Below are 24,363 nucleotides of genomic sequence, written 5' to 3' on the forward strand. Positions count from 1 at the left end.
AAAGACAGAGCTCTGCCAACCTTTCTAACTCCTCTGAGGTTAAGAAGGGCGCTCTCCTTCCTCTCATCTTCCTATTCTTTGTGACTGGCATTCTCTTTACCTGCGTGCTGCTGCTACCCTGTTCCATGTTCAGATATTAAAAGCCAAGATAGCATATTTCTCCTAGAGATTTACACTGATGTTGTGGCCTGCATGATGTGTGGGCAGAAAGATAAAAAGAAAAAAACCCAACAATTCTCCTCCCACCCACTCTCTACCCCCGAAAAACCCACCAATTCTCCAACTCCCAAAAAAACAAACCCAAAACCAAGCAGGTACACTTACCTCTCTGAAAACGAACTTCTGGTTTTCAGGAATACTGTGGACATTTTCTTGGCACAAGTACATTGTCAAATAGTCAGTCCCTGAATCGACTGCTGCACAGACTTCTGGCTGTCGGGTGTTGTAACGTATTTCATTACGGGATGTGTACTCGAAGAACTACAAACGCAAGAAAAGAAACAAAGGAAAATAGTCATTTCATATGTACAGAAGAAAGTATTTATAAGGAGGATATACTAAGATACTAAAGTTGCTATTGTGGAGAGAAATTCTGCCAAAAATATTCAAGGAGCCTGAACTGCTGCCATTTGCTTACTATTTTACAGAAAATCAATCTCACCACAGCACTGCTTTACTCCAGTAGCACTTAAAATGTATGAAATGCTGAATAAATGCCCTGGAAAACAGATGTTCCAGCATTAAAAAAAATTACAAAATTTGACTGTAATATTCTACTTTCACTTTCTAGATCACCCTTAAAAATAGTATGGAAACTAGTTTATAGCCTGACATTGTGCCTTCTTAATTCAGTTGTCACAAAACAGTGTTACTTTTAATTAAGGAGTTGCTCACTGCCTAGTTCAAATGCAGTTTGGTCAAGGTTCATTTCCAGTTACAAAGTACTCAGGATGCATGGTGATGAGCATTTTATTATATAACATATTTTAAAATACTATTTGGAGCAAATCAGCTACAGCTGCTTTTAAACATGATCAGAACGTTATTAAAGACAATTTACTGGCTTTGCTTGTTGTACAATATTCTACAGAGGTGTTCTGAACATGCTCTGAAACATCTTGGCTTTTGTAGCAACTATGGCTGAAGTCTTCCTTATAATTTTTATATTTATCATGGCCACTTGCCAAATTTTGGACTTCATTAAAGAGCAGCAGAGTTTGAGAGTTGTTTGTATTTAGCATGCTTGTAAATAATTTAGATGACTATAGTGCACGGATGTGTGTTTAGATCTGATTTACATTATACTCAGTAGGGTAGAGGAGAGTTTTATACACATCGGAAAATTGCTTGTTTCCAATAGCATAACTGCATTAGTGGAAAGCAATAAAAGGACGAGGGAGAGAAGGAATACTCCGTTGTTTTGTTTCACCCCTGGAGAAAAAGACTGTAAGGCTTTGTGAAAGGTGCTGTACCAATTCAGAAATGTTGTATATACTTGAACTTACCACAAAACCATCCTTAGCAACCGTAAGGCTAATTAACCTTGAAAGAAAAACTGGAAATGGAGTTTTAATGTGAAGAGGACTGTGTGATTACAAAGTCTGCAGTCATCCATTCTGAGATGTAAGAGCTCTGATCTAGACTACGCTGATGGTAGTCGTTTCATGAAATCTCCTCTGCCCCTCCTTTTATCACAATCAGGAGGTTCTCCGCCAAGGTGGCTGTTGCAAGCCGCACACAGGCCAACGTTGTCCGCTCTGTCAGCCTGTGGAGCTCCATGGCTTTTCTTTGGGCAGTGATGCAAGTGACCCCCCCAGAACTAACCTATTCGCCATTGTTCATTTGTGGTAAGCCACAAAGGGAAGTGAGTGTTTCAAGAAAGCATCTTCAAGTTTGAAGTCCACCTGCTGACATAACACCCAGGAGACACTGATTTCCCCTTGTAACCTACTGCTAGGAACTGTTTCTATGATGTAGGCTGCACTGCCTTTATGCCATTTGCTTTATGCCAAAAATGTCTCATCATCAACAAAAGTCAAATGTGATAATATTGGCCCAATTTTTTAAAATTATTATTATTTTTTACCCCAATAGGCAGGGGCTATTCCCTGGCCTTCAGGCTTTAGTTCCGAGGTTCAGTATCTGATTGGCACATGGAAAACCTGCTACTTTGGGCACCACGGCAAGCTGGGAGCGTACCCATTTCAAGCCTATGACTCGTGAATAAAGAAAAAGCTTCACTCCTGCTCGTTTGTGTCTGGATGGACACTTTTTTGCAGCTGCCACTTTTACAAGGCCACATTTAGAGCCTTGCTCATTAGTGGATTTATATGATATAATAACTCTTTTTAGCAATTTGTATTCAGTATCAGTGAAAGCCTGCAAGCTGCTGATTGTACCAGATGCATCAAGAGTAGCTACTAAGTCCGAGCGCTCCTTCCTACTGACATCTTTCCTGAATGGCTTCTCAAGGACTTGAATCAGACTTTGGAGGAAAAGAGCAAGTAAAATGGTTAATTTCTGGATAACATTACGGATTGGGGTTACAGTATTAGCAATCAAGCAGTCCTGCCTCCTTGCCCCATGAACATTACACAGCTCTTTACCCTATACTGTTTCAAATGGAATAAATACTTCAGGCTTTGGGCTTTTTCCAGCTCCAGTAATACATGAGGCAAATCTCTTCCTCCTCAAATGGTGAAGTGTTTTTTAGTGCTCTTTCCTTGCCCAGTGGGTTCTGTGGGCAGAAAGGAAGCATTTCCAAACAGATCCATGGCCCAGTAACTAGTAGCCTTAATGCATTTCTTTCCTTCAGAGAATCAGTAGATTCCCTTAAGTGCTACTGGGAAACTTGATGAGGTGTTTTACCCAGTGCCTACCACTTCTGGGCAATCTATGGGATATGCCCCAGCTGCATCAGTGCTCTGTGGTACAAGGGGTGGAGGCAGATTTTGGCTGCCTCACCAGACCCTGAAACACACTCTCATCCCTCTCTGTGCCTGGGTACTGCTCTTCTGCACGCAGGAATAAGTTTGCACTTGACAAGTACCTTCTGGGCGGGAGAACCAGCAGTGAGGTTACCAGACCTGATATCCCTTTCACAGAAAACCTGAGGGCTTTGCTAAGCTCTCTGTTTGCCTCTCCCTATTTGCCTCAAATCTATTAGCTGCAGATGGGAATATTGGGGGGGGTACTGTCAGACAAAGAAGGCCACTCAGTGGCTTCCCATCCTCTTACCATGTCAGGTCGGCTTCCTGCCATCACACATTGGTCCCCTCTGTATGGCTTCCCAGCCACACCAAGGCAGGCAATGGGCTTTATTGGTGTTGAATTTCAAAGCCTTTCTTTCTTGTCTACCAGGGCAGACACCTCCACAAAACATCAGCAGCCTGAGGTGCAAGCACCGAGTAGCCAGTGTTTTGCATATTTTCTGCCTCTCTTCCATGTACACTCAGCTCCTATCACCCGCAGTCGTATCCTCACCTTCTTGCTATAATGAAAACGCTAATTTTAAAAAAGCCACAGTTAGCTTTCTTACTGCTTACACAAAGCAATTCAAAAGGACTAAAGGGAACCCTCTCACTTACACCATGGATTCAAGGAAAAATAGAAACAAATTACCAGGGACCTCAGTTTTCTGAGAGTGGTTTTACTTACTAAGACATAAAATGGGAGCAGGTGCTGGACTTTATAAATAATCGAGAGCACAGAGCTCTCTCCTCTCGGCACAGTGCACACAGATACTCAGAGGTCACTTTAAGTGGAGAATTGCTTCCAGTGAAAAGAGCTTTTGCAGTTGTCCCCTACATAAACAGCCACCTGCCACTAGCATATCATGCCAGAGGATGGGTCTACTGGAGTCTAAGACACACATGGCTGACCAAGTTAACCTTCATTAACGTTAAATCCTATCAAGCTGTTTTTGGAGAATAACTTTACTGAGCTGTACTCTGGAGAAAAAGCTTCATTCCTTTATCCCATGAGACAGTGTCAATATGCAGCAGGGAGTACTATTTGAGGAAGAAAGCGATGAATGGTGGAACAAACTCTGCAACTGGAGGAAGGGATGGGAAGGAGAAGACTGGAGGATTAAAAATGGGAGCTAGCCAAGAAAGAAGAAAGGCATGTGAAAAGGAGTAAAACGTGACCTAGTGTGGGTAGTTAATTGGTGGGAGGAATAAGTGATGGGAAAGACAGAGCAAGGGCATTAGAGAAAGACTGGGAGCCAGCCAGCATGGAAAAGAAAGTGTTAAATAGAGTAGAGAAACGAGCTGTCTGTGATGTGTGCTGCCGGTCAGGGGACTGGAGCAAAGCTTTGCAGTGAGGGTTTGCTGCTAAAGCTGTATATAGGTAATGAGTAGAGTGATGAGAGCAGACTGGAGGAGAGCAGGCAAAAGAGCTTGGGATTAGGATGGCAGATTCCCTTCCAAGGACAAAACAGAAGTTAAGGGCTGCCTGTTGTCAGCAAACAGCTGTGAAACTCTGAAGTGCCTTGCTCTCCTTAGCATTGATACAACTAGAGATACAACTTGTCACCATCGGTTCCATCAACTGTCAGTGGTGGATGTACATGTGGGAGATTTGACTGTTTCGGTCCTGCCACTGTCACCTGCCCACTGAGCTAAGAAATTCACACCACCAGAAGCAGCCTGTTACCTTTTAAGAACAACTGCCAAAAGGGCAGGGGGACGGGAAGGAAATGGAGAGAAATGTCCTGCTGGTAGGTTTCATGGCTATTCGTAAGCCAGAAAAAGGAGGTGCAAGTTCAGCAATCCTGACTTCTGTTTCCCATCTCACCTGTGCTTCAACGTCTTATTTTAGCCTCCCTCTGTTCCCCTACCTGCAGCCCTTCCTGCTGTCCACTTCTTCTCTTGCAACTACTGTCAGCCCTACTCATGCCCCCATTTGCCAACTGGTATCTCTGCTCCCACGTTCAGCCCCCCTCCCCTTTCCACTACAGGGGTCACCAGTGATTCTGCTTGTTTCGCGCTCCCTCCCTGTAGCTCCCAACTACTCCTTCCTCTGTCACACATGCCCTGCTCCTTGCCTGTTGCCCTGCCTCTGTCCCAGACTATTTCTGCCCTCTGCCACCTTGGCTTTCCCTGGCTCCTGTCAGGCCTCCCATGCCTTTTGCCCATTTCACTAATACTGTTTTGCCTGTCTCCTGTGTTGGCCTTCCCTCCTCAGGCTCTGCAATTCTCTTGTGTCACCTCCTATTTTCTTTTATCTGTTTATATCACAGTCAGGGAGTTTCTCCATTTTTCCTTCCTCCTGCCGCCCGGATGCCGGCAGAGGGAGTGCTAATTGCACAGCTCCGAGACCATCGCTGCTCTCAGTCCGGTGCCGGCTATCGCAGGTACATGGATGCATGGCACCATCAGCAGAAACATTAAGAGTGTTAATATCCAGTGATGTGATATCTTTGCAGTAAATTCAGTTAATCTTTTAGTGCTAGCTAAACAAAGCATAACTGTAAAAATGTCATCTCATGACAATCTCTGAATTGTACTTCTCTTTTGCTTTCACCTTTTATCCTATGTCTGTATTTTTTATTGGTGGAAGGGATAAAATTTATTTAAATTATTTTGCTCAGAGAAATACAAAAAGATTCAACCCCTCTCCTCTCTGCAATCTGTAATACAAGGAAAAAAAGAAAATCTATAAATACCTTTTGCATGTGAGCATGTAATCCCATACATCGAATACTTCTTAATCTACAAAAGCAATCAACTTTTCCTCATAAGGAAGTGGCTTAACTAGGTTATCTGATTATTAACTTATCTTCTATAGAGGTGTATAGAAGTATGCTTAACTTGGGCAAGGAGCTGAACTGAGGGAGTAGAATGGGTTGGTGTGCTGTGGCTTAGCGTGCTTGACATACATCTGTCAGTACCAAGATCCTTTGGCTTTTCTGACACAAGATTCTCCTCCTGCCCTCCCCTGCATCTTGGCGTCCAGGATGGAAACATTAGGAAAGTTAAGACAGACATAAACTAATAAATAATACTAAATAATAGTTCTAATACTTAAGGCAATAAACTTGCTATCAGAAACAAATCTACTTCTTTTTAAGATCTGAAGTACAGTGCTCAAATTGTTGTTTGTTTTCCTTTTCTCATTTAAAATGCAATTCATATTAGAAGCTTTCTCCTCAATACAGACTTGTTTCTCACTCCTCAAGCTTTTATATTTTCTTTTAAAGCAGAATTCAGAAAGATAACAGATACACTGCTTATCTGCAACATCTCTGGTTCTTTTCCAAGCTTGTTTTTCCTTTCCTAACTGAATGTTTGGATTAATTTCCTTAAAAAAAAAAAAAACAAAAAAAACCAAAAAAAACCCCAAAACCTAACATTCAAGCCACCCAGACTGCCACACAGTTATGAACTCACCCTCATCAAGACCCTACATATTTCTCCATCCCTGCCCACTAGGAGCATGCCATACAGTCTAATGTGGGTTAGAAGCCAAAAATCAAGCTAGATAGGCAAGTACATGTTACATGCCACACATCAAGCACCAAACCTCAATTCTAGAAGGTGGCCACTCAAAACCATGCAGAACAGCCATTGTAGATTGGCACACGATGCCCCACAACACTTTTACCACGGCATTACGTGGAGAGCTTTATGGGTATCATAACTAACTACTGCTGCACACAGTTTCGATCAGCATGGAGAAAGACACCAGCAAGCATTTTCATCTTCAGAAGTTAAAACAAAGAGAGCAAGAATGAAAGTGTTAGAGAAGATCCCTGCTCTCCAGGATTCTGGAGCCTGAGCCCAGGAGGACATTTCTGTAGAGTGGAGTACAGGAGAAGATGCTGTCCAAAACCTCTCGTGCAGTTAGACAAGCACCAAGAGGAACAGGCATAATGACAGACACAGGCAGAACTAGGTGAGGTTTGCAGTGTTATGAAGGGCTTTGGAGACATGGACAGACAAAAGCTCAGAGATGTGCTGGTCTGCCCAAGACCAGCTGGAGATGAGTGAACACTGGTCTATAAGCACTGTAACTGCACTGCTGTGCTATTAACCCCTGCTAATGAGCTCTGTGGAAAAGCATAATTAAGGTATGCATGAGTTCCCTGGTCTGCGTCGACACGCCTTCAGAATGAAGGAAATCTGACCTGAAGATACATCAAAATTAAAAGCATTCAGTGCAAGAATCAAAATGAGCTCTAAGGTCACCTCACTGTGGCAACGTATTCTCTCAGCCCTACTGCAATGCCTTTACCATACTTTTTTACATTGCAACCATAGTGTTAGTCAAAATAAAACATCATTCTTACCTGATTTTGTCCCATGCCATGACATGGGTACAGTATGATCCTGTGTCCAGTTACTTGATGTTCATTTGTAGGGTTATAATCAAAACAGAAGTTTGCCATTCCTCTATTCTTCAGCTAATCAAAACAAAAGAATATTTTAAAGTATTAACCTAAAGTAAGGAAGATATGCTATAGTCACTTTACACCCATCCTGCTGGGCTGTGAGGTTTATTTCCCAGAGCTGGTGCAAGTTAACTGGAATAGATCAAATGGATCCAATGACAACATCACTCTGACTAATGTGAAATAAAACTGTTGGGACTGTCTTGACTTTGGGCATTGAAGCAGCCAGAAACGATGGCTTTCCCTAGGACTGACACCGTGTTCCAATGTATTTGCAAATGAAGTACGTAGGAACTAGGAAAAGCTGTGTTGAAACCCAACAAGCCAGCAACTCACGCAGAACAAAAAGAGTCTGCCATGTCTTTTTTTTCCCCCCAGGATCTACTTGTTCAATTTTTTTTATGAGAAGGCTACATACTTTTCTCAGTTTGTCAAATGGGAGAGGTTAGAAGGATTTGTTCTTGAAAAGCCTACAGTATCCTCTTGAGGTTGAGCAAGCAGACAGTTTTTAAGACCAGAAGTCATGAAAGTGGCTAAGATATATCTTTGGAAAGAGACACTAGGTGTGATATTAAACATTCTATCCTAGTGTTGCTGATCTCTGACACAATAGGTGCATAACATTTAAATTGAATTTTAAAATATTAAGTTACCTGATTTTAAAAACATCAGGCTAATTAACAAGGATTTACATTTAAGTATTCAGGAGGCAAAAGGAACTGGGAATAAGTTAAACAATGCCATAACAATTACTGACTCCTAGTATTAGTCACTTAACCAAATTTAAAATTACACAGAGCAAACCAGGTTCTGTAAACATAGTTTCAAGCTGAATGCCCCCCATTACTGAGTGTAATTATACCACAGACAAAAACAATAAGCAGAGTAAGTCTCAGAAGAGTTACTTCAACAAGGTGTAATTTCACTGCTCTTCCCTAGTTGTCGTAATTGTATTCTCAGTTCTTAATGTGGAGAATGAACAGACATGAAGAGATTGCAGAAGGCTAAAACCAAACAAACAAGACAAACCCCACAGGACCCAAACCCACCACAGAGCAAACTGCACAAGTTGGAAAATTAAATACTTGTATTCTACATATATTTTGCTTTCCCAACTTCTACTTTTATTGCTACCTGACGTCTTCTTTCCACTGCTTTGTGCCCACTCCCGCTGAAAAACAGCCAAGCTCTCGGCACTCTGCATGTCTGGGCTGCCGGCCCAAGGCAACAGCAATACATTGGGGCGCTGGGGAGGACCACCGAGCCGCCACGGCTTGGGGCCCCTTGCAGGGCTGCTGAGGCTGTGAGGCTCTCCTGTCACAGCCAAATGCATAAATGTAGGACTGAAGCCCTACCCTTACAGGCTTTGCCTCTTAATTCCTCTCTGAACATGTTTCCATTATGTATTTGGTATAATGTTTATAATTATTTATTATTATTATTTATAATTTTGGTATATATTTTTAGGATAAACTAACATGTGAATTTGGTGTATCATAAAATTCATCCTTAGTTTTAGTGCCCAAGTTTACCAGAGGCAAAAGAAATCCCCTGGGCATCCTTTCTACAGAAAGCACTGATTGGTTTGATGGGAATGCACTAGACCACTGCACCCCTCCCTGAGCTGTCAAAAGAAGACATTTTGTTTACCTTCATAACACTAGACAAGATTTACACTTACAAAACCAGGAACTAAAAGTGTCTTTTACAGATGATTTTTAACACTACCATGAAACTACATAAACCAAACAATAAGCTTCTCAGGTTTCTACATTCTACATCAGGAAATGTCAACTTAGTCATAGCCACTCAAAAATGGTAATTGTATCTCTAAAAACATAAATCAGTTTCAGTTGTTGTTAGCGCCTGTCCTCAAGATCAGAGGGTGTTTCATTAGTATGTTTAACAACGTATGAATTTGCCTGACCACTGGCTCCAAGGGAAGATAAACGTCGCAAAGCACTTTTCCATGGTGCCCTTCCAGACAACCCAACACCTCTGAGTGCGCTCTTCGCTGTCAGCCCCTGACACATGCTCGAGCACGTGCTCCCTTTTGTGGCTTGGAATTTTAAATAACCTGTTTTAAAAAGCCATGCACCACCAGAACTACAGTAACTCTCCTACGCACATTATGCAATGTCCAAATACAGGCAACAAAAATGCTGTGTAAAAGATTACTAACTTAAGTTTCATTTCAGATGGTTTAAAACTGAACCTGTTCTCCCAGGATGCTACCTTGTATGTTCTCTCATTTTTCTCTTTCATGCATAAATGCTTGTGATACATGCAGACATACTCCTAAACATACACAGTCCATATTTCAACCTGGTTCTTTTAGTTTGTTTTATCAGACATCAGTAGATGCTCTTTTATACCCACACTTCATCAGGAAGCCTAATAGATATTCAAGACCTAATTTGTAGGAAAAGTGCATACTAAGCTGTTAAATGATCTGATCTGAAATGACAAAGATTTGAAAATAATCAGATTTGAAAATCCGATTGCAGCACCATTTGTGGGGGAAAAAAAAAAAATCTGCCCTCTGTTCCAAGGCAGAAAAAAGTAGGAGAGAATCTGTGAACGTAGTATTTTTTCTTGTTAAATGAGAACACATGTGCAACAGCTCTATCAAAACAGTAATCATCCATTCATTTCTGAACCTGTCTTTGTTCCCATATCCACCATAAACAAGTCATGCAATAAGAACAAAATTTTCTCCATGACTTACCTTAATTCTTTTGCAGAATGCTGCGTTAGAGAAACAGAAGTAAGAAAAAATGTTGATCACCTTGCCATTAAAACACATAGTTCAGTTCTAAGAAGTTCTGCCCATGCAGGATTACTGGCTGTGTCTTTCTACAATGTCGTCTCCTATTGAAACGTTGCAGGTGTATTGTACAATGCCACTTAGTTACCACTCTGGAGGCTGGGACAGGTAATAAACAGCAACTACTGAGATATTCACCTCAGACCTTACCCTTACTGCTTGTTGAAATTTAAATCTGCTGTTTCCTAACATCTGGACACTTGCATGTAACGACACAATAGTGATACCATTCTGTAAATAATTCTCAGGTTTTGGTTAGTTTTTTGTTTGTTTGTTTGTTTTTTAAGATAAAATCAATTTCATCTAACTGTAAGCAAAAAAGGTCAACAACAGATTTTTGACATTAAAACTTCATTACATTAGTTGATAAATATAGCCAGTGGAGCACAGCCAACCTTCCTCCTCATCCACAAAATAGATCAGAATCCTCTTTATTCTGCCACAGTGGCATTGGTGCTGATGCATTAGTGGTATGGGCAGATGATACTGTGGAACACAGTAAGACGTGAATTTGTAGCAAGCCAACAGCTTCATGGTACAGACCAAGCACAAGCTTTTACCTCAGTGGTAACCCGAGCAGTCACAGGGAATGATTTTACTGAGTGTATGCCATTTTCATATCAACCTTTTTGGAAAAAAAGATTGTGAACACCCTCAGATTTCTGTTACCTTAAGTGCAATGCTGAAATGGGTATGCAACATTGATGGCTAGGATCCTTTGAAGGAATCGATGATGAGACACTGCTGTTGGAATTCAGTTGCTCACCCCAGCAAGTCCAGATCTCTCCAGGACGCTCAAGAACATACAAGCACATGTCTCAAGTGATGGTGTCTTCACCTGAGATTAATATCAAACACTTGAATTTCTCCCGCTTTCTTTAAAAAAGTCTGTCTCAAGCTTTCAGAGGCTGTACAGCCAACTGAGTGGTACATATTCTGTGATGGGCATCAGATCTCGAGGTCTAGTCGGCCATAACCTTAGGTACCAATTCAATCTCAAGCGGCAGCTCTACAAATTGTATTATAATGCAATTTTAGAGATATACCCTCGAGGAGGCTGTTTTGGAGCCTGATACCTTTGAGAACTTGTAACACCAGACACACAATAATCTTTTTAATTACATAACTTAAGCCACATAGCTAATATCTCTTCTTCTGTAAGCCTGTCGATATATATCATATGTTATTCAGATAATCTACAAAATGATCTCTTTCACGTCACAGCAAAACAAAATTCTTCAGTTTTAAATGCTTAAAATCTTTCTTCCTGTGTTGTGTTTTTTTTTTAAGGTTATATCTGGTCTAAATATAAAGAAAATTATCACTAAGCATTTGGAAATTCACTGAAGACAAGATGGTCTTGGGGGAAAATGTGGAAGGAAGCTGCAATAGAAAAATCCAAGTTTTTGATCTCCCAACTGATTCAGTCAGTTGCAGACGCCTTTAAGGATAGGTGGTGAAAAAAGCCATTGGCTAGAAAGTCAGAACCAACATCTACCAGCTTAGTTGCTTCACGTTCAGCTGGAAGAAAGATCAGCTAGAAACTGTTTGAGAAGAACAAAGAAAAACTTGTCCTATCAGAACATAATATGGTCTCACTGCTGAGTGATCAAACCTACAGAAAAGGAGAGAGAAAAATCTTGATTTTTGTGTCAACACTGTCTTTTAAAAGCAATCTGGATGCCAAGTTCAAAGTTAAATACACCAACTGACCATCATCTTTACCCTCAGATATGCACCCTGAATGCCAGCTATACCTAGCACTCCTTAGAGGGGAGAGGAACCCCAACTATTCCCTTGCTTTGCAGCCGTGCATTTCCACAGCCACCAACAACATGAAGCAATCACAGCACTGCCCAGTTCCCCTATCTGCACAATACAACAATGTCACAGCACTAATATTAAACACAAGATGGCTCAAAGTCCCTAGTGGTGCCCACACCATCCCTCCCCAGGGCAGCAGAGATCTGTAAGCAGCCCTAGTCTGGGCTGTCTAGGTGGGCAATCTGCACAGCGCACAGACCTGGGGTTCAAGTCTTTTTAAGATTTCACACCTGCTGAAGCACAAGTACAGCACACTGGTAAGTGTATATTCAAGGATGGCCAAATCAGATGCTGTATCAGAAAAAGAGGGACATCAGTGTTCTACACAAGAACCTAAAAGGGATTATCAACTTTTCCAGAAACACTGACATCTTACTATTTTAACCCACTAAGTGCCTAACAGCTTCACTCCCATATAAAGAAAAAAAATAAAAAAATCAAAGTCAAAATGTTTAGTTCATGTCCCACATAAATTTCCAAAGCTGCATGGAGCTCAGTGACCAGAAACACGCTGCTTGTACAGCTGCCTAAGGCACTGTATGACTTAAAAATGGCAGCTGCTTGAGCCAATCAAGGAGACAGAATCATACAACCACAGAATGGTTTGGGCTGGAAGGGACCTTTCGAGACCACCTTGTCCAACCCCCCCTGCCATGGGCAGGGACATCTTCCATTAGATCAAGTTGCTCAAAGCCCCATCCAACCTGACCTTAAGCACCTGTTCCAGTGCCTTACCATCCTCATGGTAAAAAATTTCTTCCTTATATCTATATTTTATATATATATATATATAATATTATATATAGATATAAGGTAGCCCATGCCTATGCCCTTACCCTGGCAGCTGAGAAGAAATCCAATGCACTCTCATTCAGAGCTCCAGGAGCTTCTAGTTCACCCTGCTTTAATACGCCTCTGCACAAAACAATACTGGGAGCTCAGATGAAAAGTCGGATTAACCTCTCCAAACTTTCTTTGCTCTTTCATTGAAATACTGAATAGGGACTTACAATGTGCTCCTACAAAGATGCTATGCAAAAATGGAATAGCCCTGGAAGTTGTGGCAATTTATTTTTTAAGCTGTCCATGCAGTTATCTTTCTGTCTAATGCTGCTAACTCATACGGCAATTTAAATATTTTCCAAATTTTCATCTCATAATGGTGTCTGTAGCCCTCATTTTTGAAATTTTACATTCTGAACTTCACTCCACTGTTCCAGTACTGGAACTTTCATGGAAAAAATCTAATTTAAGTAAAAAAAAAAAATTATGAACGAGAACACTCATAATATTGATAGTACTCCTTCTCAAAATATGATTTTGTTCAGAGTACTGAGTGAAATAAGCGTTGTGGCATTCCAGATTTATTGATGCTATATTATTTTGGTATAAAGTGTACTAATTTTACTAGTAAGGAGATGTATCTCCCTCATTTCTGGGGCCTCAGGCAGTTTATAAGAATGCAAACATAGCTCAGGCAAAAATATTCACAATTCTGTATCTTTAAATAAAGTTTTAGGCAGCTAGCTAAGTTTTAGACAACCAAGCTTAGTACAGACAGAAAAATTAATCTATGTATCAGGAGAAAAATTTTAGCACAAGTGTCTAATTGTCCGTGCATGGCACTGTGTGCTGCTTAATAATTGTTGTATTTATTTCAATAACATATGGCTGACCTATGGGTAATCTTAGAAAGATTTTTCAGCTTCAGTGTAAAGATTTTCAAGGGAGGGAGAAATCCCCATATCCCTTTACAATCTCTTTGAACAATTAAATAACCTCACACTAAGCCGAGCTGTTAACAAAGCCGACACTTTTAAACACGTTATTTTTGTGAACCAGAAAAGCACTACAGGGCTAAGGCAGGAGTAAAGAACACGATCAATGATTCACTGAAGTTGGCAGATGGGACTCAATACCCACAAATCAGTTGAACCAGTAGGTGTCATTTTTGCACTGTCACTTTCTTAGAGTACAACTGTACTTCAATCACATTTTAAATTCTTCCTGCCAAAAAAAAAAGGTGTGTTCTTATTATGCTCACAATTAGATGCCAGCATTTAAGAATTGTTTGTAGAGAGATATATAAAGCACACCTAAATTACACCGTGGATACCTCAAGCAGCCCTGAACAAGAATTCTTTTTTTTTAGGTATTGTCAACACCTTTCCTGAGGATGACACGTGCAGTTAAATCGTGAAAGAAACTGCACAAATCCCTTCCCCTCCCCAGAAGGTTGAAGTGCTCTCACCACCACCAGTCTAGGCTTTCTTTTGGAGGGTGAAGGATGGAGGTGGAGGGGAGGATAAGGTTACTGAAATGCTCCTGGAAGGTAAGTCTTCTAATATCTTACTGCTTCAACTGTCTCTGACCTTGTCAGTTAGTGATCCAGCACAAAACAACAAAAAAATGAACCAATGTTGTACCAGGGTCTGTTCAAGGTGCTGGATAATCGTTGATATTACCTTTCACGCCAGCGATCACACAGAGATACCAACTCAAGTGCAAGCTCCAAGACAAATGGAAGAGGGTGGCTGCTCTCTCAGAGGCTCCTAAGGGCTTGGCTGCCAACTGATGCGCTCCCTCTGGGAGCTCCTACAGCTCCCTGTGGGAAATACAGCTCCCTATGGGAAACCACAGCGTTTCCACATTAGGATCTTTTTTGTTCAACAGGTAACAAAGTGATTAGGGAAGACTGTGGGGAGACTTGGTTCCTGTATGTTCTGTACGCCCACGGTGATCAGGTTTCTTTCCTCCACTGAAGGAGATCCAGCAGAGACTGAATAAGTGAAGCACAGATGGCAGCAAGACAAGACTGTTGTGATAGGGGCTGGATGCGATGCAGCAGTGTGGGAATGCAGCTTAGCTAGATCTGCAGAGTGATCGAGTTACCAGCAAAAGTACTTCTAAGTCAATGTGGCATTGGTAATGAGGAAGGTATTTCATACATCTTTGCCTGGCAGAAAGGTGCAGTCTTGTCTTCCTAATAAGACATGCAGCAGATACCTGCTGATTTTTCCGAGGAAGCAGGTAGTTGCTGCATCATCTCTGCCTTCATCCCTTCCAAATGAGATTACAGAAATGTGATATGCATGGAGCTATAGTTTATATTTATTTGTAAGCTGCAAATAGCATAGAAAGTTGTCGACTCTTAAAAAAAAAAAAAGAGGATTCTGATATTGAACCAATGAAAATTGCTTGTGAACCTGTGTTAGTCTTAAGTAACCTCCAGATTAAAAATAAACATGTTGGTTTTGACATACAGAATCCTGTACGATCTGGGAGCATGTAGCGCCAACTCTCTTTCCCATCATGAGCGCATCATAGTTTTCATCAGATAAGCTGTGCAAATACATGTTTCAAAGCACACTCTATTTTCAAGTTGACAACTAAAAACTAAAACACTTCAGTGCTCTCTTTTTTTTGCTACACAATGTTTCAAGAAATAAAAAAAGTCATCCTTCGCTGCCTTTAACACTCCCAAAATGTCACTTGGAAGGTGTAATTCATGGCAACATTACCTCTTCTCCTACTCCCTCACCGAACTCCTTCATAAACAGTATCCCCTAGAACAAAGATTCTGATAGAAACCACATTTTAAAGCCTACCAATTCTAACCGAATTCTACCAAAATCCCAGACTGATTTTGGCATAAAAATACCTTCATACTGAGTTAGTAGGAGAGCTCAGACAACCGTGAGGAGGCCCCTTCTCAGCAGCCACGTACCATTCCAAAGAAGCCCGGTCTGTCCTCGGGTACGTGAAGCTCTGGGTACACGTTCTCCAAGAACCATTTGAAGTCCTTACATTTCAGCTTCTCTCGAAGGAGTCTCCGTTCTGTCACATCTCCATATGGTTCCTGAAAGAAAAAAGAAAAAAACTATTAAAAAAAAAAACAACCAGAACATATGCTCTCTTTTAAATTATCTGTATACATTATTAGGAACCATATGCTAAAGCAATGAGTAGGGCTTTTAGCCAGGAAAAATCCCCATGTTTGGGTGCTGGATTTGATTTCATTATCCTTACATTTGTTACATGTTGACAAAAAAAGAATTGGAATGGTGCACGTAAAACTTTAAAAAGTTCTAGAAGATTAAGAAGATGTCAGAGGGAACTCCCCAAATCCTCAAGTAATGAACTTGCATACACATTACTGGCAACTGAGAAAGCGTATTGGAAAATAAAAACTTCCTTTAGCTGGATAATTGAAAATCTCAAAAGCAGTGAATGAATCTTAAGAATTTTAAATTATTCCACCATCCATTTGCAAATTACCTGTACAGACAGTTTTACACTTAACTGATGAAATTTGTTATATCTGCTAATGTTTCCTTTGAACTTCATAGTTTTGGGGGCTGGGGAGTATGAAATCTTAAACCTCCAGAGAAAAGCTTTCATTGCAGACTTTTCCCTGTCTGTAGCATGGAGCAGAGTTCACATCTTTTCATGTCTGTCTTCAAAAATCTATCTTTTTTATTGACTAGGGACTTCAGACAGTCAGTCATGAGCTACTGTTTGCAGCCCCCAGATTTTTACAGATCACTTGACACACTCTTTCATCAAACTAAAAATATATTTGCATTTCTCAAAGCTGTGGAAATATCACTGAAAACACAAAGCAGATGTAAAACAGAGGCAGAGATGCCTGCTTGAATAAACAAACAGCATGACATATTAGCTTCGAGGTCTGAACATTAATCTTGAAGAAACTTTATGGAACCAAATTCTGCAGCCGTAGCATCAATCATTTTTCCATTATGCCATGGAACTGAATATTTGGGTTAGATGACGAAAAGGGACTGAATTCAACCGCTGCAACAAGAGGTGCACAGAGTATTACGGAAACCAGAGGGCATTGGCGGCAGCTTTGATTTGTGCAAAAAAAAAAAAACCCGCACGAGTCTCAGCTTACAACCACTGTGTTACAATAAGCCAATATGCAAAACTTCGAATACTACCACACAAATATCCTTTAAAGTTAAAGTTCTGTCATCACAGACATCAGCTGCCCAGAACTTTACAAGAAAAACTGTCAGCATTTATTGCTGTTTTCTCTTTGCCTATGACAAGCAGAATCAGCCTGGCGCTGCCTGTGAGCTCCCATCTTCGGATACACAAAACCCATACTTCTCTCAAAGTCAGACTCTAATAATAAAACCTAAATGGCTTTTATGATGTTAAAGTAAAACAATTATTACAAATTCATGGACTATAATAATCTAATTACCCAGTTCAATTCTAAGGAACACGAGGTGGAAGCGAACCAAATTCAGCTTCCCCAGTGTCCTCCAGCGTATCTTAAAAGCGTAATGGTTTCGAGAGCATTTTTTCCCTCGGCATGTCTATTGGGGTAGGCCACTCAATTGTGTGGGGAGGTCCCCGTCCCCCTGCCTGGTCTCTAAGCTCTGGTCCAGGGTAGCTGGAAGCCCGGTAGCCCACTGCAAGGCAGTTCTCCCCATGCACAAAACCAGAAAGCCTGCACTTAGAAAACTTTCTGTGCAAAGAGAAGTGCCTGGGGACATGAAGCACCTCCAGAAACAAGCAGCAGCAGAGAGCTATTTCTTTTAGGCATGAATTTTGGACTTTGTGCCAGAGGTTCATATAAGTCATTTCTAGACATTGTGAGGATATTTCAGTCTTACTGCCTTCCAGCCTACAGGCCCCTCATGATAAATATATCCAAGCTATGAATTTGCACACTGCTTTACTGTTCTGACCTACTCAATTTTCACAGTATTTATCTCCTGAAAAATTTTGCAGATGATCTTGCATTTTATTCCTCACAAAAAATAAAAATATTAACTTAAAAAAAAAAAAAGGCAGAATTGATACTTCAAACATTTTATTAGGAAAATTTTCATCTGAGTTCCCAGGACTGATTTTAATTAATTTAATCTTTGCAATATTGATTTTGTATATTTTTTAAAACAAACATTCTGCAGCAGTAAACCAAACAGAAAAATCCATTTTGCCTTACATCAGTTCAAAATCTTACAATTATCAAAAGACAGGCAATTTTGCTAAAGATTATTACCATGCTGTTCACGTAAAGATCTACTGTCCATTGAGCCTTGTCAATTAGCATTCGTTAATTGTGTGCCTCTTCTGAAATTCTTTATTGATAGAACCCTGTATTAGCTGTTTCATAGAAGCATACATTTCAGGCTAAACAGCTCCTCCTTACTTAACTTTATTCTTTCATTTATTCATTCATTCATTTAATATTGACACAAATGTGGCCTGCTTCTAGTCTTACTGAATTTCTGATTTTTTCCAAGGTATTAAAAATTAACTATATATACACTTATTCTATGTTTGGGAAAAAGTTTCAGAAGAAATAAGAAATAAACATAAAAAGAACTTAATGTTAAATATTAGCTAAATTAATAGTTATTTCACTGAAAACAAATTCTACTGGAATTCCAAGAAGAATGGACTTGAACTCACCAGGCGAGCATGTGGGTTTCGGTGGTAATAAAGCTCTTTATATTCATCCATCCACACTTCAGCTGCACGCACACTGTTTGCCAAAGCTTTGGACCGTGAGTACGGAGCTTGTTTGGGGAAAACGTGACCTACATGTGAGCATGGGTGGATCTCAAGACTTCCTCCACACTGCCATATCTGAACAAAGAATTGACATTGCGCATCATTAATTTGACTCTTTGCAAGCAGAAGGATACAATAACAATAAGCCTTTGTAAGGATAGTACCTTCTCAAGAATATCATAGCATACTATAAGCAACACATACAAACATTTTGTGTCTCATTTGATGAATAAGCCGGATAAAATGACATCCTTGTGAACTCAGAGCAAATCACTGGGAGTAACAAGGAGATAACCCCATCTCTGGTTTTATCTGGTGTGCAATTATCCCTTTCTTCGCTTCACTTTCTCTGAAACCATGATAAGAAATGGGCCACAATATTTCTGCAGGTCTAACTGTGGTCTAACGGGGGAAGGGGGAAGGGGGAAGGGGGAAGGGGGAAGGGGGAAGGGGGAAGGGGGAAGGGGGAAGGGGGAAGGGGGAAGGGGGAAGGGGGAAGGGGGAAGGGGGAAGGGGGAAGGGGGAAGGGGGAAGGGGGAAGGGGGAAGGGGGAAGGGGGAAGGGGAACATGTTTCTTGTCCAAGTTAACCATGCAAATAGCTGTCTCGGAAAGAAACTGATGACCGGTAAGTGATTTCTTACCAGAAATCTTTGCCCATGTTCTACCGGAAAGCTGACCTGACAGAACAGGTAAGCTTGTCATATCATTGGAGAATGTTGTGTTCCCATGTCTATATTCACCATTTCAGAAGAGAGGCATGGGTGCCTGGTCATGAAAATATAACTAACTTTGTCATTGGAAAGCCGGGAAAGGAACCCCAGACCCAATGCATGAAAAGAAAAAGCAAAGTATTTCTGTAACCAACTCATGGCGGTCCAACCAAGATTAAGTGAAACAACCTCCCCTATCTAAAGCAATATTCGTACTTGCTGTTAAGTAAAGTACTTGAACCTGAATGTGGAACTGGCAGAACTCACTCTGCCCTTGCCCTCATCCTCCTGCCTCTGGCTCCCCAGGTCAGGAAACGTACGGCCCTGGAGATACAGCCCATAAATGACCACCAAGTGGATACACTTGCCTCAGCACTTTGTGCAAATTTTTGTTATTATACTCTTCTCATTTGAAAGCCAGGGACTTTTGGCAGCTCATCCACACAGCCACTTTCCCATCTTCTGTTCTGATCTCAAGTGTGATGTAACGAAAGGAAAGCACAGTGAAATATTTCCTATTTAATACTGTGCGTGACCACAATGTGGCAGACACCCTGTTTCTGACGGAGCCCTGAAACAAGGTTTCTGAAATTTAGTCAGATGGGAGTAGGGCACGGTGCTTCACTTTAACAAACTTGAGGCTGTCACCAATGGCTCCAACAGACTTTCCGTAGAAGTTTTTTGTGAACTGGCACTCCAGTGAGCTAATTCTCCTCATGTATTCAACTGTGTGTAGGTGGCAGCTCATCCTTCCTTTGTAAATGGAGGACAAGGGAAAATAGCTGAGATATGTTTAAGGTGTAGAGAGGTTTGCTCCCTAACAACTTTCTTGTATAGCACATACATTTTAGTTACATTTTATTCTGATTAACACAGCAGAAGGGAAAGCTATGAGGTACCAAATAACAGCAATGACAACAGATCAGCGATGAGACTTTTCCCATCTCTCTCCCTGGGACTTCTAGGGATCTACAAAGTCAACACAGATGAAGGCTTTCAGCATACACAAGATGGATGTTGTCTTCAGACTGCTGATTTTATTTTTTTCTTTAAGTTATTTATGATTTCTCTCAAATTTCTTAATTTAGAAATGAATGTTGTCTCCATTGATTTTGTTTTGGACAATGACGTCAGACTTTTACAAGTAGCACAATACTGTGCTTAGTAACAAAACTGTAAGAGCTCCAATACATATGTTTACTTTTAAAACAGTTTCCTTAACGCGATATGTAATTCATTATTCAACTATAGGGAGCACTGGATAACATTTACTTCCTGGATTTAAAATTTTAATTCCTTGCTTGTCATGAGAGGTTTGTTTCTTCTTTTTTGCTGCTTTTTGGGGAAGCAGTATATTTGTCATGTGAACAGAAAGATGATTAAAGGAATTATACAAAAAATGGAGAATTCTATACTGATCTTTTAAACAATTTGCATATTTTCACATGTAAGTTACACTACTGACATTTTGAAAGCTGCTAAGAAACCAGCTACCCACTTTCACTTTAAGATCTCCCTTTTTGAGATATGTTTCAAAACAATAGCTTTCTTATATTATTATTTCTATATCCAAGATTACGTTTTTAAAGTTGAAATTTATCACACAAGATTTGTTTGTCAGCAAATATTAAGCGTCATTAAATTTATTAAAGTTTAATAATTTCCACATTTGTTATATTCCATATAAGCATTTTTTTAATTGATCATTACTGTTTTGATCAATCTGTTTTTAAACAAGATATAAGGAATAGACCATAAAGACTACTGAAGTAAAAATGTACAGTTAAGAAGGAAGCACATTCTTCTACTATTCCGTAATAAAGTCTGGTTTAATGGAGTAAAACAGACTGACCATATCTCTGTTAAATTGCTGACAAAAAGAGAATTCCACAACAGCTGATTTTTCAATAATTAAAATTCTGAATTTCTCTAAAAAAATAACTGTAGGTTGCCAAGCAATGCTCATTAAATTCTCCTTCCTTTATAAAAACAGTTCAAAACTTCTCATCCTCCTGTTACAAAAAAATTAAGTATATTTCAGCTAAACAATTCCTCAAAAGGTTTGTTTATTTTTTTGAATGGAAAACACCATTTCGATCTCTATATAAAATCAGGTACCAATGAAGAGCAAGGAAGAGAGACAGAAAGCAAGGAATTCCCTAGAGAAACCGAAGTTGACTACTAAATGCTAAATAAGTGACTCTGCAGAAGGTTCTCCCCTAAAACTATTCGCACCTCCTTTAACAGAGAAGCACATTAGATTTCATGTGTATTTTACATGCTCACATGCATGAAAATAACTTTCTCCACTAGGTCTCGGTAGCTTGCGGCTCATTACCTGAAAGGGGGTTGCAGAGAGGTGGATGTTGGTCTCTTCTCCCAAGTGACTAGCGACAGGACAAGAGAAAATGGCCTCAAGTTGCTCCAGGGGAGGTTTATGGTGGATATTAGGAAAAATTTCTTTACTGAGAGAGTGGTGAAACACTGGAATAAGCTGCCCAGGGAAGTGGTGGAGTCACCCTCCCTGGAGGTGTTCAAGGAATGTGTGGATGAGGCATTGCGGGACATGGTTTAATGGGCATGGTGGTGTTGGTTGATGGTTGGACTTGATGATCTTAGAGGTCTTTTCCAACCTTAGTGATTCTGTGATTATAAAAGCGTACTTTTTTCCTTCAGGACAAAAAGAAAGCAAGGTGACATTCATTTTTACTTTCACTTTCATCTTGATGCATGCAGACTACCGGTATTTTTTCTTTTCTTTTCAGAGGCAGATGGTGGCATTATGAAAAGCTACAGTAAAAGTACAGATCTTGCCCTGGGATCCCCATCCCTGCCAGGATCTTTGGACAACTGACATAATTGCTAGGTCAATGAACGCTAAGTAAGAAAAGCTTTATAAGCTCTACCACCTCCATTCTAACATTTCAGGAATCTCTGGAAGAAATACAAAATAAAAAAAGGATGCTACCTCCTGAACAAAGACAAACTGTGGAAAATAACTCTGTTCCTGCCCCTCTCTCTGCTGCAAGTTTGCTTGCTGGCTTGCGGTTGAGACCCCTGTGCAGTGCTCATGCATGATCTACTGGGAGCTGGGTGGGCAGAGGGGCCTCCCCAGCTGCATGAACGCATCCCAGCTGCTCCCATCCCAAGACAGATTTCCAGATCCGGACAGAAAGAAACAATACAAAAAAGATCAGAAAAGAGAAGACCCCAGGTGATCGGAAGCATGTCATCCAGGCTCATGGGCAATGAAATTTCCAACAGAAGAAAGGACATACCAGCGAATAATTTTGTCTTTTTGCACACGCGTGGTTTTCTCTCATGCCGTGATGGTGGGTTGAGGAACACACTGCAGGTGTATCAAGCGGTGGTCCCCAGAACAAACTTGCATTGTACTACCACTAGCAGGACCAAGAGCAGAGGAGGCGGGGAGGAAGCTACAACCAGGTTCCCCTTGCTCCATGTACAGGAGGGTGAAGATGAAAGGGCATGTTTTGCGTCCCTCAGAAAGAGGAATTTCAGTGCCCATCAAGTGAAATTTTATCCAGCCAAGTAGCATTAAGCAATTCAAAATCAAGGCACATTGACTCGATCCTGCATTCAGCACGCAGCCTCCATCTCTCTTAGTCATCATGCTTTTAGACGAAGCTTTGTCCTTGTTGCACCTCTCAAAACCACAGAGAATTTTTTCAGTTTAGAATAATCAAAGTACGAGAAAGAGAACGCTTGAGGACAAGTCCTTTCATGTTATCGGGAGAGGGTGGTGTTTTCAGACACGAGAAGAACAATGAGTTAATTTACAGTGTTTTTCAGTATCCCTGCTCCTAATTTTCAGGTCTGGCATGTCTAGAAACCACGGAGACAACAGAATTAACACTGATTTATCCCCCTTGACCTTCTTCAGCACTGTGGGCAGCCTGAAGAACACAGTTAAGCAACATCATAGCGCTCTGCTCTCTTCCAAAAAAACCCTCACCACAGGAAGCACAAGTACAGGGGCTTGAAACCAAATAGAGGAAAGCATGCCGTGCACAATTTGGATCCAAACGCCCAGATCCTACTGGCAATCTGCACTAGTAAAATTAACATGCCCAGGCATATTCGCTGGCCGTTGCACAGTCCATCCTGCAAAACTGTCAGCCCCCCAGAAGAAAGCCTCTCCATCCAGCAGCAGCCCACAGGGAGCCCCACACCAGAGCTCCCACTCCGCTTCCTCGTTTAAGTGCCTCTCTTACCCGCCGCAAGCCACGTCCCCACTCTTGGCCCGGTGCATGACACACTGCACGCCTGTGGCCGCTGAAGGACTGCCCTGAGCCCCCGGGCTGGTGCACCCATGTGCCTGCTCGGCCCCTGCAGGGCACAGTCTCCCTAAAAGCAAGGCATGGAGAGCAGAGAGCCAAGAACTGCACACAGAGAGGACTATCCTTGAGGCTTTCTACAAGGAGCTGTAGAAAGGTCCTTGTAGAAAGCTCCCACAATCCATCTCAGAGGAGAAAACCACTGCCATCTGGGCTGGTGTTACTCTCAACTCTTACTGCTTAGGGGGCAACCATTTTGGTGCCACCAAATCTGCGGCAGCCAGGATCACAGAAGAATGCAGACATTTCAAACAACCTGAAGCACATCCTATAATGTCCAGTTCTGTCAACTGCAGCTGTTGTTTCCAAACTTGCTGCTTTGGGAGAGGTGCAAATTTCTGCTGAGAGGCAGAGTACATAAGTACTGCTTTCAAAAGCAGCATCCTCTCCACCTCATGGGTGCCCTGTCTGGTTGCATGGGCACTAGCAGACAGAAACAAGTGCCTGCAAGAGCCAGTCTTCCTCAGGAGATGGGCATATCCAACATGCTTGATACTGTTACACTGCGTGTTTGTGGCAGACAGTGTCATGCTCTCTGATGTAGCTTGCTGCTAAGCTTACAGTCTCCTGCCTCTCTTACTTGTCTGCTGCAATAGTGCCATAGCTGAGAAAGCAAGCCCCCGGTCAGCAAGCATCTGTACCCAAAAATGCATGACTTCCTCACTGTCATCTCCCCTTCCAATCCCTCAGTAAGCAAG

The 24,363-nt window shown here is 41.2% G+C and overlaps 1 protein-coding gene across 1 annotated transcript in view; it reads right to left on the reverse strand.

Moving 5' to 3' along the window:
- The window catches only part of GALNT12 (polypeptide N-acetylgalactosaminyltransferase 12), a 49,559-nt gene that overhangs the window by 3,203 nt on the left and 21,993 nt on the right, over positions 1 to 24,363 (reverse strand). The window contains exons 6-9 of the mRNA XM_059815493.1: positions 18,495 to 18,671; positions 15,772 to 15,903; positions 7,292 to 7,405; positions 325 to 480 (exon numbers count right to left, since the gene is read on the reverse strand). Of these exons, the coding sequence (XP_059671476.1) occupies positions 325 to 480; positions 7,292 to 7,405; positions 15,772 to 15,903; positions 18,495 to 18,671 (579 nt within the window). The remainder of the gene's footprint in view (positions 1 to 324; positions 481 to 7,291; positions 7,406 to 15,771; positions 15,904 to 18,494; positions 18,672 to 24,363) is intronic.

The sequence above is a fragment of the Gavia stellata genome, chromosome 3, assembly GCF_030936135.1.
Source record: "Gavia stellata isolate bGavSte3 chromosome 3, bGavSte3.hap2, whole genome shotgun sequence".
NCBI classification, from domain to species: domain Eukaryota; kingdom Metazoa; phylum Chordata; class Aves; order Gaviiformes; family Gaviidae; genus Gavia; species Gavia stellata.